The sequence below is a fragment of the Tympanuchus pallidicinctus genome, unplaced genomic scaffold (assembly GCF_026119805.1).
Source record: "Tympanuchus pallidicinctus isolate F22 unplaced genomic scaffold, pur_lepc_1.0 scaffold24, whole genome shotgun sequence".
NCBI lineage: Eukaryota > Metazoa > Chordata > Aves > Galliformes > Phasianidae > Tympanuchus > Tympanuchus pallidicinctus.
Genome location: NW_026294741.1, coordinates 3,517,181 through 3,532,277, shown reverse-complemented (window position 1 = coordinate 3,532,277; position 15,097 = coordinate 3,517,181). Strand labels below are relative to the sequence as shown.

At 49.8% G+C, this 15,097-nt stretch overlaps 2 protein-coding genes across 3 annotated transcripts; one reads left to right on the top strand and one right to left on the bottom strand.

The window, feature by feature from the left end:
• Positions 1-112: 112 nt before the first annotated feature.
• ZSWIM7 (zinc finger SWIM-type containing 7) lies at positions 113-9,746 on the bottom strand. 2 transcript variants are annotated; one of them, XM_052689048.1, is made up of 6 exons: positions 9,636-9,746; positions 9,188-9,284; positions 7,240-7,261; positions 5,063-5,165; positions 675-779; positions 113-415 (listed from the first exon to the last, which is right to left on the bottom strand). In XM_052689048.1, the coding sequence occupies exons 1-6, from the start codon at positions 9,651-9,653 to the stop codon at positions 299-301; spliced, it is 462 nt and encodes a 153-aa protein (XP_052545008.1). In that variant the 5' UTR covers positions 9,654-9,746; the 3' UTR covers positions 113-298. The 2 variants fall into 2 exon arrangements, with proteins under 2 accessions (XP_052545008.1, XP_052545009.1); XM_052689049.1 differs by lacking the exons at positions 9,188-9,284; positions 9,636-9,746 and adding an exon at positions 7,497-7,788.
• On the top strand, positions 9,277-13,400 carry TTC19 (tetratricopeptide repeat domain 19). The gene is made up of 10 exons (XM_052689032.1): positions 9,277-9,925; positions 9,995-10,071; positions 10,202-10,312; positions 10,386-10,424; positions 10,856-10,912; positions 11,178-11,239; positions 11,783-11,877; positions 12,063-12,217; positions 12,509-12,671; positions 13,094-13,400. Exons 1-10 carry the CDS (start codon positions 9,481-9,483, stop codon positions 13,225-13,227), a joined length of 1,338 nt encoding a protein of 445 aa, XP_052544992.1. The 5' UTR covers positions 9,277-9,480; the 3' UTR covers positions 13,228-13,400.
• The last annotated feature ends 1,697 nt before the right edge of the window (positions 13,401-15,097 follow it).

Genomic DNA, 15,097 nt, shown 5'->3' with positions numbered 1-15,097 from the left:
GAGGAGGCCAACCTCAGAGCAGGACCAGCAGTCACAGAACTGGTTCCTGAGAGATCCAAGACCTGCTTCAAACGTCTTCAGAAATCCCAAGAATAGCTTAACGAAACTGAAGTCAGCACAGGTTTCTTATCATTTATTATGTATCAGCGCAAAGCTGCTAATTAAGTCGTACTTGATTAGAGCACAAGAATAAGCCTACCAGCCGCAATGGACATTTGACAGCCATGTAGACAAGAAAAATGCTGGCTATGCAGCCAGGAGGTACATGGAAATCACATGTGCACGTGATCTGAGTCCTTCATCCTTCATCCTCTTCCTCAGCCAGTAAGATGCTTGTGAGCTGCTCCTCAGAGACAGTCAGCTCCTGACAGGCTCCCATGGCCTGGCTGAGGTAGACGGCAAGTATATGTTTGCACTGCAAATAACAGCATGGAAAAGTTAACAGCAAGAGCAACACAGAAATGTCATGCTATACCTGGAAGCCACAGCAAATCACCCAGGCCAGAATGCACCTAATGAAGTCCTCAGCTTGCAGGAACACGGCTCCCTCTTGTCTCACCAAGCCCTGGCACAGCCTGCAGCCCCAGTTTGCCCAGGTCAGCCTTCCTAGCCTCAGCAGGGAGAGATCAGCATGGCCATCTCCCCTGCTCCCCATGTTAAGGCGGTCAGCTTACCAGAAGGCTCTCGCTCTTCTGCAGTACAGTGAAACCAAAAGCAGGACACGTGCAGAAGTGGCAGGAACTGTAGCAGGTGTAGAGTTTGCCTGAGCTCCCAAGGACCTGAAATAAATGCAGTCAGAGGGTAGGAGGAACTCAGGATGAGCGCTCAGTATAATCTGTCTGATCTCAGCCTGTATCTGCCCTACTGTCCTCTCTCCCCAGAGACTCAGAGCACGCAGCAGGAAAGCAGGGACCACGATACAAAAGGGGCTTCAAACACTGCAGAGATCCACACTGAGCTCGAAGCTCCTCAGCTTTCCATGCCTCTGTGCACTTCTCTCCCTGCAGAGAAACACTCCTGTATGTACACCCATGCTCCCAACAGACCTCAGATCCTGTCTTGTCTGGAGGAAAAGGGCAGTGCCACAAAGCACTAAGCCCCATCCCAATTGCCTGGCTTCCCTCCAGCCAGCCTCTTCCCTTTACTGGTAGACACTGGATGGTCAAAGATGACCAAAACTCTTTGTCACAAATTCACATGGGTGAATTCAGGGCCACTGATGACAGTGGGACTGAGGGCAAACAGCAGTAAGCACTTGCACTGAGGCTTTTTCTAACCAGCTCCAGGAACTGGAGGCTGCTGTTGTGTTCCCAGAACAGCTGCAGCCGCTGGAATCCAGATTTGTCTGAATAAACAGAGCCTAAGTCTCCAGAGAAGAAGCCTCCCTGCTTCATCTCTGGTTTGGGAACAGCACTGCCTCATTTTACCACATGCAGCTCCTCCACAGGGCTGGTGCTGAGGCATATTCCCTCCATACCTTAAATGCAAAGATTAAATTAATGAAGGAAAAAGCGCAGTTCTGCAGAGTTTTGCTCTCCTCCAGGAAGTATCAAACATTCTTACATCACTCCAGAAGAACATCATCCCTCACACTGTGTTTGCAAAAGGAGCCTTCCCCCATCCCCTGCATTTCACTGCAGCCCTGGCCCTGCAGGTGTTGTCTGCAGGTTGGAGCTCTCCCACAGAAATGCCTTTGCCTCCTATCCCTCATCACTCCTGGCAGATCATGACATGAGATCCACATCATTATTTCAGGGGAAATCAGGCTTTTTACAGAGCCTGGCCTTTACCCTGGGCCTTGGTTATACTCCAGGCTAAGTTTGTTTCACTTGTAATAACTTTATCATCTCCTTTGATTTTTGTTTTTCAAGATGAAGTGTTCTGATGCTGCTTTTTCTTCAGAAGTGTTTTCCTTCAGGGGGAGGGGGGAAATCACAGACTGCCAGATTTGGGCTGAGCTTAGAGATCCCCCATTCTGATCTAGAAGGCAAGAATACAGCTTCTGCCTAATAAGGCAGGAATCTAATCTCCAAAAAACAAGAGGAAGAGGTGCCGTTTCTGCTCCGCTGTGGTCAAGTCAGGTGCTGAGGGACTTCCTTCGCCCTGAGATGCTGTGAGATTTCCTCCTATGCTCTCAGCTCCAGGTGCCTGCTGGATGCAGAGACAGGAAAAACCACCTCAGAGGTGTCCCTGCCTGTGTGTGGGATGCAGGAGAGCCAGCTCTGCCCCTGTGGCAGCTAGTGCTGCCCTCTCTATACTGCTAGGCAGCACCACATTCTGTGCCACGACCTGCTGCTCTAATCCTCACGATGGGGCAGGCTGCCACAGAATTCTAGGAAATCAATTTTCAAAGACATATTTAAGAAGAAAGCAGGATGTGAGCAACAGAAGTGACGGCTGGCAGCAGGGCGAGAGCACAGATTCTCTCCCTGCTCCTTCACTCCTGCAGATCACAGCTTTTTCACAATTTAGGCAGAGCCAACGTGTGCCCCAACTGCTGCTCACCCCGTAACGTCCAGCATGCTCCAACACCAGCCAGCAGCAGCTGCTCTGCAGCAGGTCAGCCGTATCCCTGACCAGGAACACACAGGGCTGGCTCTAGCCTGCAGTGTAGACAGATACTATACAAGCCCTTCTAGGATGATTACCAACTGTGAAGTAACAGCCTTTGAATACCCAGTCAGTGCCATCCCCGTATTAAGTAGCAAGAGCTACTTTTTTTTTTTTTTTTTTTTAATGCCTGGGCATTGAAAGACAAAATTTTTACTCGAATGAGGGCTTTTTCTACTCCCATCTCAGTTCCTGAGGGCAAAAGCTGTCTACACTACAAACTACAAGCAGTCTTTAAGCTTGTCTGAGCAGAGGCATTTTCCCCTGAAGCAGTGCCCGAGATGTGCTGGGTGATATGGAACACAAATAGCATTTCAGTCTGTGAAGTATCAAGATCTCAGATTTGGCTATGAGGACCCGGAGGAGTTTCACAACAGCACCAACCTTATGGCCACAACAAACAGAGCTCCCCGGATCCAGCTGCCAGTGAAGGCACATTCCAGCTCAACCACATGTGGGCACAGCCAGGAGGGCAGAGCTTTCAGGGCAGTGGGATGGATGTGTGCAGGCAGTCACAGACGTCCCCCAGCCCCCACTGCACTGGGCGTGCTTCTCTGCAGAGGGAGAAGTGCACGCAGCTGGGATCTGCACCACACACAGACACGAGCTGAGGGCCAATGACATTACCCAGCCACCATGTGTCCCACTCAGAGCTTCAGTTTCTACAGCCCCAGCCTGCACTCCTGTCAGAGCTCCAGCTAGTGGCCCTGGGGAAGGCTCTGCTCTGTTTCTGCATCTCAGACAGATGTGCTGAGGAAGAATTTTGCAATAGGACCGGCCTCACGCCTCCAGAGAAAATAGTTTTTCAAATTCTTCTCTAAATGAACTCATCAGAGTGGCCTTAATCAGCAGGGTGAAGAGCAATGCTGCTCTGAAGCAGCACAGCTGTGGGCAGGGAGCATTTCCTGCAGGCCATGGATCAGCCCGGAGGATGCAGACACATACCTGGCTGATGCTGGACACCCACACCATAACCACAGTGCCAGGCTGAAGGCCAGGCCTGTCTTGCTTTAGCTCCAGGTGACCAGCCCTGATCAACCTGCCCAAGGGCTCCTCCTCTGCTAGTGAACCTCCACCTGCAGAGGCAGGAGGACAGCACTTCTCTCACTGGCTCTTTTTTAGCACGCATCAGTTAGGCTCCTGCTGCAGTATACACTGCTTGAGGCAGCACACGTTAAGAACAGCCCTGTCCAGAGCAGAACAGGCTGTCAGGGCAGAATGTGGCACATCAAAACCCTCTCACCATGCTCCTCTGATCTCCCCCATCTCAAGGGGCTTCCTCCATCCAGGAATGAGTATTAAGCTTCTTGAGATTAAGATAACTCCGTCACGATGCAGAAAAGCCAAGAGTATGGGAGCATACATTCGGGCTCCTCAAGATGACCAGAGGCTCTAAGTGGTTCCCTTTGTCCTCCACACAAAAAGGGGGAAGTGATGACTGTACATCCCTGCCTGCCACACTCTTACTTTAGCCCACGAGGCCTGACAAAGCTCTGCACAGAGAATGTGACCATTTTCTGCTCAGTGACATATTCAACTGAGAAACAGTAAAAAAAAAAGAACAACCTTTAAGCATTCAATTACTGAGGCAGCTGCTTCTTAGGCTTTACCAAAAACCCACAGGCAAGCCCTCATCTCAGATTAAAGCCTGTGTTCTTGAATCCTGTGTGTTTATGAATCATGCTTCTTTAGAGGAGCAGATGTCCTCTTCAAGCTCCCAGAAGAGATGAAGATTCCATGTGCAAAGTAAGCAATGCAAGCTCTGAACACATGAGAAATATTTGTTTCATTACCCAGGCCCAGTTTCCCAGCAAAGGTTTAAAGAAGTGCCAATGACTTTTCCTTCAGCTGAGAAGCCCCAGCTGCCCTCCAGTCCGGTGCTGTACAAGGAGCTTCATCTTTAGGACTAAGATGAGCTCTTCTGTCTATACTGCCATTTCATGAAGATGCTTCTGTGATTCACAGACTTGACTACAGTCAACCAGTGAACTAGAATGAAAGCCACAGGCTTGGCCTTCACTGCTTCCTTCCAGGCAGCAAGGATCCTATTGGAGGTCACTGGTATCAGAGACACTGAGGATTTGGAGTGCAGCGAGGAAAGAAATGCAGTGACTGCAGATAACACTTCATTGTGTACAGTTCATCAGGAGGAAGAACTGCCTTTGCTGGATAGGATGAAAATAATGCAGCAAAATCAGCAAATCCTGGAAAACCTCCCTCTGACCCTAAAGCTCACAAACAAATCAGAAACCGTCCCTAATCAGGAGCTGTAAAGGAAACTGTAGGGCAACATGCTGTTCTCATTCCATCCCGTGGCTGCTGCTCTCCAGTAGCTCTTGAGGGTTTGTAAGGCAGACACTGACTCTGTGTTTGTCTGATTAGTCAGTAGTTGAGTAAAATGTCAGCTGGAAACATCAGAAAGTGAAACTCGGGAGAAAGACAGAGTGCTTACCTGATAGGCAGTCCTTCCACTCGGGGACACGACTCGGGTGACAGAACGGTGATCCACCAAATCCAAAGCTGGGACAGCAGATGGGCCAAATATGAACTTCAGCCTGAAAGAAAAAGTGTCTCTGTTTAGGTCATGCCACAAAAGGAGATCACCTGACCTAGTTTAATCCACAGGACTTAGCCCTGTAGAGGCCTATAGCCAAAGGGTCCCTTTGTATCCCCAAATCCCACCAGTTACAGCTCCACTATCCACCAAACAACGCGTTCATTTGCCATTCTCAGCTTTGCTGGCTTTCACCACTGACTGCCAACCCTGTCTCTGAGACAGCCCAGATGACAGCCCTGCTCCTGGAAGACACATCTCTGCAAATCCCAATGCAGATTTAATTACAAGGCATTTTTAGGATTTTTTTTTTTTCCCCATGGAACATGCAGTGGTTCCTGTCCTGAACCAAAATGAGACAAAGTGCATCAGAGACACAGCAGTGAGATTTGTACCTCAGCCTCTGACTGTGAGGCAGCGTTAGCCATGTAGGTGAGAAGAACATCTGATAAGCTGCATGTCAAACCCACACAGCTGTACCTCTAGCCTATTGTCCAGACAGCTCATGAGCCTGAAATTATTGTAGAGCTGCACATCCAGCTGCTCTGAGAGCATTCCAAAGAGCCCAGGGGCAGCTGAGATAATCCTTACAGACCTTTTATTCACTGAGGAAAAAAATGTGCAATCTATATTAGTTGCAAAGGTAACCAACAAGAGAATCAGCAGCCATGAAACAACAGTACAAAACATGAGCAGGAGAAAGGAGAGGAACACTTCAAACAGTGCCAAAGAGCTGAGGCACAGCCGTCCCAGCAGCGTGACTGACCTATGAGGCTGAGTCAACCTTGCTGACAAGCCAAGCAGACAGACTGATTCCAGGAAGAGCAAAACTTCACTTGTACAAAGTCGAGGCACAAGGACTGGCCCCACTTGAAGGGCTGAGCAGCGATGGGTGGGGGAACGTCAACGTAAGACATTCCTTAGCAATTAGGTTTGGGAATAGAAGGGGGCTGAGTTCAATGAGTTTCAGTTACTCAGTTTGAGGGAATTCTTTTTTCATGTATATAATTTGATCAGTCTAACAGGAAATAAGCAAGGGGAATGCCTGAAGGAAACTGAAGTTCTTTAGATATTTGGAAGAGATTCAGAAATGAAATCAGAACACCTCAGATCCCTCTGTTACAGAAAACTGGTGGGAATTCAGCTGCCAAGAGTTACCACCCCAGTGTTACTAAACTTAACGAGGGAATTTCCCTTAACTTATGACAAGAAGGAAGCAAAAAGTTGAGAGTTGTCAAGTGTAATCCCACGCTTCAAAAGCCACCGTGGTCCAGAAGGCCTCAGCACACACCTCCCCAAAGGCAGACCTTTCACAACTGTTATATTAAGTAACCTCACACCCAAAATTAGTAAGCCCTGAAGAGTTCCTGGTGATCTCCTCCCCTGGCTAATCTACAGCAGGCAGGAACACAAAGTTAAATAGGATTTGAAAGAAAAGCTTTTCTGACTGTAGTGGTGCCTTCTCTCTACCTCTGTCACCAATCAGCGAGGACTGGAACAGAGTTCTTGGGTCTGCCTGGGTACGACTTATTCACAGGCTTCAATCAGTGCATGGGTGTTGAAGCCAACCTAAGAATTCCTACAGAGGAAACCTCTCAAGGCAATCTTCAAAGTAACAATTCCCTGGTACAGAGGGATGGAAAGTTCAACTTTCCCTTTCCATCACACATATGTATGACTCAAACACAGGAGGAGATGGCAGGAAGCTCTTGTGCTCACAGTGACAGGAACGTAGAGGAGATACATTGCTCCAGTGGCATGAATCACCGAAACAGCCTGCTGCCACAGAAAACTCATGATGGATCTGAAGGTGGACTCAGAGCTCAGGTTAAACATCCCGGGTTTCTGCATGTTTTATCCACCCAAATCAGTGCACATCATCGCAGGAAATTGTGATACATTTCACAAATGTGGAAAAACCCTTGAGATATCCTCATTCCTGCTACAGGCAAGAGCACTCAGCAACTCTGCACGAGAAGCATTACACAGGGAAAAAGAGCAGTGCTGCACTGACAACAGGTTACCAGCTGTCCTTTGGCAGAACTTGGACAAGAAGCAAAGCAAAAGATACTCACCCCAGCAGCAGGTCATCGGGCACTGAAACAAAAAGGGTGATTTTGTTAGTGTGAGCCATTGCAAGAAACTTCATCCCAGGGAAGAGAGGCTCTCCCTGATCTGCTCCAGGGGCCTCACCGAGTGCAGCCCTTCCAGCCCTGAGCTTCCCACATCCTCCTCTGAGACCAGACCCACAGCAGCACTGCCTCTTCAAAGCACGTGTAATAAACCCCACATCTCTCTCTGCCACTTTAAGAAGCTGGTTAAAAATACGTACATTGTTTTCCCTGAAGCTCTCTTGGCATCAGCCAAGAACTCTGTGGCATTCTAACTTCAAGTGTGTTGTTCTTTTCCCAGCATGGTCTTTGAGGGCCCTGCTAGTTTATAGCTCTTATTACAGTGCACAGAAACATAACATTCTCATGCATTGGAACTTCTTGTTAAGATGGAAAAAAAAAAAAAAATCACACTTAGGAAAAGCAGTCTGTATAATCAATGGATATCAAGATGTTACAATCACAATATAAACAAGAGAGCTAGGCAAAGTAGACTATGACAACATGAGAGAATAAATGGAAGGCTTACCCTTACGCTGGGCTCACCACAAAACACCAGAAGGAGGGATCTCCAGATGAGACCCTTCCCCACTGGCAGCCAGCTCTTCAATAGGTCTAGGAGGGGTGCAGCCAGGCTCCACCCCTTCCTGCAGCACAGGTGAATTGCCTTCAGCTGTGCTCCTCTGGCTCATGGCTCACCTCAGGTGATCCATCAGAAGTTCAGGCTGTGACTCAGCAGTTCCCATACAGTCTCTTTTAGCTAGCAGCTTACACTGATCAGCCAATCTGCTATTTCTGTTATCACCAGCAGGACACAGTGTACATCTCAGTACTCTGCTACAAGACTATCGGTCTCCTAACTTTTAAAGCCCTTTCTTCCAACAATTCAAAATATTTTCTCTGACTTCATGCTGTTGGTTTGACTTTTCCAACTTTCTCCTGATTTTATTCTCCAAAGAGGCTGACCAGCTTCCTCCCGCGGTCACATCCCAGCACACAGCTTTGGGTGCTGTAGGGAAAAGTGGACTTTGAAAGGAACTCTGACTTTTTCCTTGTTTACAGAGGGATTGATAAACTTCTTTAAAAAGTCACATGCACATTTTGGATCTCCTCTAACCTGACAAGAGCCACACAAGTACAACAAAAAGCAGTTGAGGTGGCCACCCTGTTTTGATATGAAGTCTTTGTTCCTTCTGTACTCCAATGCAGCACTCAGCCAGACTTCCCTGATCATTTATTTGGTCAGTTTCAGCACAGCTAAAAGCACTCCTTGCATAGACACTTTCCTTAGGACTTTTTTAGTGAATAAGACTAATATTCTTTCAGTACAGACCGCAGAATTGTGTCAGTAATCCAGAATGCAAGGAAGGGAACAGTTCTGAACTGGCTGCTGGAACAGACCAAGGTTGGCTTGTGCCTTCTTCCTTTAAGCAATAGGAAAGAAGCTCTTTGCCACACGACGGCCGACGCTGTACCCTCTGCTGGTCACTGATGAAACACAATCAAGTTTAGGAAGATTTCCCTTTCAACTCTGATTTTGAGTCCACAAAAAGGAGCAACGTGTAGGCATGACAAAAAGCCCCACAGAAGCATGGAAACGGTCATCCCTCACACACAACCACCCGCACTGCCAGCTCTGGGCAGGCAGAATTTCCCTAAGTGCCGTGTTGGAAAGCATCCAACCGGGTGTTATTTTTTTTAAAGGGGTGCTGCTCCTCGTTATCTCTACTTCAGAGCCCTTTGTGTTGATTCCAGGCAGGGACGCAAAGGCTGGGAACAGCCCAAGTAACAGCGAGGGCCACGGCTGTGTGACTGCGTGCAAAGGACGCAGATGAGGGCAGGGCACCGACGCTGCTACGGAGGCTGTGCCAGCACCCGGGCAGCAGGGACGGCTCTGCTGCTCCTTACGTACCGTGGGAGGTCTCCCGAAAAGCCTTCCTGATCTCCTTCAGAAGCTCTTCTGCCACCGCCGGCAAGGTGCCGTCCATCCCACAGCGCTGCCCAGCGGACTGGGGGCGAGACAGAGGAGATCAGGAGGCGGTGGGAAGCCATTAAGGTCATTTTGTCAGGGCAGCGCTTCGTCCCAGCCCGACACGAGGCCAAGGAAAAGGCATTCGGCCGAACCCGAGCTGCGCTCCGGGCGCTTCTCGGCACCAAGGGCTTCGCGAGGCGCGGGGTCTTTCAGGCGGGCCTTTCGGACGCCGCATGCATAAACGCACCGCGGGGGGAGGGCGGAGGGGGCAGGAAGAGACCCAGGCCCGGGGCGGCCCCGAGGAGCCCGGGGGTCTCTGGGGAGCGCCGGCAGCTGCCAGATCCCGGCAGCGGGAACCGAGCCGGAGCCATTCGAGGTCAGGGCCTACCTGCGGCAGCGTTGCCATGGCAACGGAGCGCGCCGCTCCGGTGACGCGAGGACTCCCGTCACGTGACGAGGGCGAGCTCTTAAAGGGCCCGCGCCCAGGGAAGATGCTGGCGGCGGCGCTGCCGCGGGCTCTGTGCCGCTCGGCCTGGCGCTGCCCTGCGGGGCTCGCGCGACCCCGGCCCGCCTGGCACGGCAGGGCCCGGCAGGAGCGGGGCGGCAATGGTGGCAGCGCGGGGTTCGCCAGGTGGCGGTGGCCTCGGCCGGGCGGGGCTGCGCTGGCCTTCCTTGGAGGTGAGGCGCGGCGGGCCGCGGGCGGGCTGGGCCGGACCGGGCCAGGCGGCGGTCACCTCCGGCCCGCAGCTTTCTCCCTCTTTCCCAGGGACGACGGCGAGGAGGACGGCGAGGACGCCATTATCCTCCTACTGAAGAAGGCCAAGGTGAGGCTCTGAGCGCGGCGGAAATGGCGGCCGTGCGGTGACAGCTTTCTCCCGCCGGGTGGGCACGGAGCCCCGCAGGGGAGGGCCGGGTAAAGGGGTTCCGCCGCTCCGTGCCGCTCTCTGCCCGCAGCTCAGCTCCATGAAGGGCGAACTGGATGAGGCCGATCGACTGCTGCATCGAGCGCTGCGCCTGGCGCAGCAGGCCGACAACAGGAAGGCCATCATCTACACGTACAGCACGGTAACCAGCCGGGGCGGCGAGCCGTGGGAGCCCGGAACCGCTGCGGAGCTCCAGCGCTGTCTGTCTTTTCCAGATGGCAAACGTGGCCTTCATGCAGGGACAGCTGGACAACGTGAGTGGGTCTGGCGGCCGCTGGTTTTCCTGCCGGATGGGCTGACAGCTGAGAGCTGGGATCTGTAAAGCAGAACATTCAGCCTGCGGTCTCGCGGTGCTGCTGAAAACAAAGCTTTCCCAGCTGGGCGTTGGGCTCCAACATCCAAGGGAAGGATTCTTTCTTACTATTGAACGCCACAATCCTCGGCCCGAGGAGAACCTAGGAAAGCAGTGCAGAGCCCCAGCTGGGATAAGTTTGTGGGCACCATGGGGGTCCTGACCAGCGGGCGGTCGCACCGGACTCTGGTTGGCCTTTGACTTCTCACCACTCTTGATAATAGTTGTGGCAATGTGAATGCCAGAGTTTGAGGCAGATTCCTCCTAGCAGTCTTCTGTTGTAGGGATGTGTTGTCCTCACCCTCCAGTGATTCTTCAACATTCTCATTTCAGGCAGAAAAGCTCTACAAAGCAACGATGAGCTACTTGCTTGCAGGAGACATGAAGGAGGTGGGTTCTTTTGGTGAAGGCTTTTCACTGGGAGCATGAAGTGCTGTGCTCAATTCTTTGGTCTGTTTGGTGCGATGCTCTGCCTCTACTGGTACCTGGCAGCAGTAGCTGTGAGCCTGCCAGCTTTTCAGGAATGTCCTTTAATGGAAAGCTGCTCTGGAAACAGGATGGGCACATTGAAGGACTTAAGTTTGTTCTCTGGCAAAGTAATGGTTCTCCTGGGAAGGTGCAGGAGGAGTAACAGTTGCGTTGTGTGTCCTGGCAGGATGACAATGCAATCCTTGAGATGTCCCTCAAGCTGGCCAGTATCTATGCTGCTCAGAAACAGTGAGTTCTCTGCTAAAGGCATATTTTGCTTTAATCTCAGCTTCACAGTGGTAATGGTGGCCAAGCAGAGGTTTGTTCCTCTAAGAACAGAGTGCCTAAGGAAGCTTTGATATGATAAGATACCATCATATGAAAGTTCTGACAGATTTGCCTGCTCACCATCGTGCAGCAGCGATTGCTGTAACAACCCGCCCAGTTTAGGGCAGAAGCAGCCATAGAGGCCACAGTGCTCTAGCCTTAAATCCCCACCTCGTAACACGTGCTTTTGAATGTAGTTGGTGTTTGGTGATTTGTAGTTTCTTTTTTTCACAAAACAGAGAGCACTGGGGGGGGCAGCCTCTGTGGGCTTTTTTTTTTTTTTAATGGGGCTCCTTCCTCCCTCTTGGGTCCCTTTGCACATGGGTCAGAAGGGTGCACACCATAATCCAGGAGCATTGAAGGCAAGAATGGAGGGGTAAAGTCTTATAGGATAAGGAAAGCATTCGCATCCATCCCTCTAGGGATGGAAGAAGCCTTGCACTGCTGAGCTGCTGTACATTGCAGGCACAAATTAGCCCTGGCTGGCTATGAGTTCTGCATCCTGACCTTAGAGGAGAAGATTGCCAAGCAAAAGGACTTGCCTGAGGATGTCTTGCCAGGTGAGAGTGCCTCAACTGCCAAAGGCTTCTTTCGTTATCTTTTCCCTGTTCCTCTGTCCTTGCCTAAGCACCATCTTCATGCCGGTCCATTGTCTTCATGCTGCTTGGTTTTCCAGCTCTCATAGGAGGAGGTGAACTCGTGCTTCATGTTGCAGTGTTCACTTCCACTTCCTCTCTATTTGCAGCTGAAGAAAAAGCCAACACTCGTCTCTTGCTGGGGATGAGCCTGGACTCCTACGCTCGCTATCTGCTAGACATTAACCAGCTCTCAGTGGCCCAAAAAATGTACGAGAAGGCTCTGCAGATATCAAGTGAAGTTCAGGGAGAGACTCATCCACAGGTAATGTGTAGAATGGGAGTCAGACTAGTAAGGAAGGAAAGGCACAACGGCTGTGAGGGATTGAATGGGGGAGGGCAGTAGCCTTAAAAGCAGCTTTGCTGGCAGTGAATATAGACAGCACTGTTCTGCTGGTAACAGGGAGCATGTGTCACATTAATATACAGGTACTTCCTTACCAAAAGCTTCTCTGGGAAGCACTTTTATTAGCGTAACATATGAATGGGGGGCTGCTGTAGGCTCAAAGTTCTACACAATTTTTGCTCTGAGGATTCCTTTCCTGTCCTGCTGCAGACTGTGGTCCTCATGAATGACTTAGCAACTGTGCTGGATGCTCAAGGGCACTATGATGAGGCATACTCTCATGTGAAGAGGGCAGCTGAGCTGGCAAAGGAGACACAACACCCTGAGGAGCACATGGTGCTGAATAACCTGGCAGCAATTCTGATGCACAAAAGTAAGTGAATGAATGTCCAGTGTCTGTCACTTTTGTGCATTCCTGTTTTTAGTTTAATTCGTGGGCCTGCTGACTTGGGGTAGGCAATTTGTGTTGCATTCAAACCAGAGTCAGCTGCTGGAAGGTCTGGTCCAAGGTGAACCAGAATGTCACCCACAGGGACCTCGTTTGCCTTGTCCTGTACACAGCAGCTGTTCCAAAAAGGACAGAAGGCGTTTGTGATTTGTTTCAGAGACCTTCCTTGATGCTGAAGCAGCACCTTGACACGTCATTATAGTTGCCATCTGGCTTCCCCAGTGGTGGCAGATACTGAATGTTTTCCAAATCACCCCAGTTCTAGAAGTGTTCCAGGTGCTCCTTTACTTGCTCTCTGCATGTGGGGGATGTGGCTGGTTAGAGCCACTTTATTTCTCTTTTCACAGAAGACTTTCTGCAAGCAAAACAAGTGTATAAAGCAGCTCTGAAACAGGCAGAACAGAAGGGAGATGCTGATTCTGTCCGGCACATCCAGGAAGAATTAGCTGAACTGGCCAAGAGGAGAAAAGGCTCTCAGTGAGTTTGGCCAAAGAGTCCAACAGCAGCAATGGTGGGTGAATACAGGCAGCCTGGGACTAGTTTGGTACAATTCTCCAGAGGAGCAGCAACTGGGAACTTAAGGAGAGCTTAATAAGAAGGGCTGTTATTGCCTAACTGTTAAGCCCAAAATAAAGTTCTGAAATCTTAATAGTATTTGAATTTGTGGTGTAATCTATGGGTATAATAATGTAATATACAGGATCTTTGTGCTAGTGAGTGCAGTTTGCCAGCAGACTGCAAGTCCAGCCTGTTACTGATACCTGCAGTTAGTAGAGGAGCAGCCATTTGCTATTCCTGACTTTTCACAGTATTCAGTTTCAAAACATGTCTGTCCTAAAGCCATGTTGTGAAAAACAGAACAGCCTGCCATGAGGCAGCACCGACTTAAATTTCAGACTAAGGAAGGAGGATCCAACCTAAGACAGGAATTCTCACTCTTTCCATGCCAGCCAGCACAGCAGGGTGCACCTATCAGTGCTGCAGTTCACTATGTATGAACTGCAGTAGAATGCTTTCCATCATGTACCCACATCAGGACAGAGCTGCAGCCTCCTCATGTTATTTTCAGACAGGTTGCCTGAAGATCAAGTGTGTATCTTCAGAACATTTAGCGTGCAAAGATAGAGCCTGCCTTCTCCAAAGAGTAAAAACGTTACTAAACCAGAGCTGCTATCAGAAATAAAAGCCTCTGACTACCTCACTCTAGCAGCCAGAGCACACTAAATGCCAGTTCTTCCTGCGCCAGGACACAGTCTGGTGCTACAATGCTGAGGTTTCCTACTGGGAAGGATGATATGTGACAAGCATCAGGCTTATCAATTATCACTTACATAGGGATTCAGTGTGAACAGCCTGCTTAAACAGCAGCAGTTTTCACTTTTTCCCTATAGGGAGGCCTACTATGAAAGACAAAATTAAGAAGTTGCCAAACTGTTGTTTATCTGGGCGTGCAGAACTACAGGCAGCTGTCACTGATCATCATTTTAACTGCTCAACTGCAGGGTCTTCAGATAAGAATGTAAGTCCTGGTTTTAATTGCATCATTATTAATTTACTTACAGCAGCATTAGCAGTGGCTCCAGCTCTTTGTGAACGTGAGCTAAGAGGCAGCACGTGAGCAGGTGTTGCTGAAGCTAGGAACTCTCAGTCACACATACAGCGTTGCTGTCAGCGTGCTAGGAAACAAGAGATAGGGATGTTATAGGCACACTTGTACCAACAAAGAGGCTCTAACACATTAGAGCCAATTTTTCTTTATTATTTAGATTTTGTTTTTAGATACCAGCAGTGTCAGCTGGGAACCCTGCAGCAGCCCCTGAGGGAAATGCTTTGCCAGTCCTCATGAGCACAACTTGATGCTGCAAATCAAGAGGGAGACACAGGAGAATCAAACTGAGAACTGATCCCCTTTATTGATTGGTCTGAATCCAGAAGTCGCTGCCTACTGGAGAGACACTGCGTGGGGAAAAAACCCCGGAGATACGATGCAAGGGTTTTTCAAGTCTTCAATGATTTCGTATCAGAATCATGAGGTTGAGATGACAGCATTGCAAAAGCGCTGGCCAGAAATGAGTTAAAAATTTGTAGCAGACCACAGTTTGTGAACGGGATTTATGAACACCTTCCTGTGTGAAACAGGAGATGTAATTCCATACGTGAAGATCACTGGAATTATGTTTAACTCTAACTTAGGCTCTGGAGAGGTCTTCGCACTGGAGAGGTTAGAACTTGGATAACAAACAAAAGCAGCAGCAGCAGCTTATGTGCAAACACCACTCACTGCACCTCAGAACTTTCCTGCTTTGGGTATCTTGCTGTTGCAGCACAAAGATTAGTGAGGAGCACGCTAT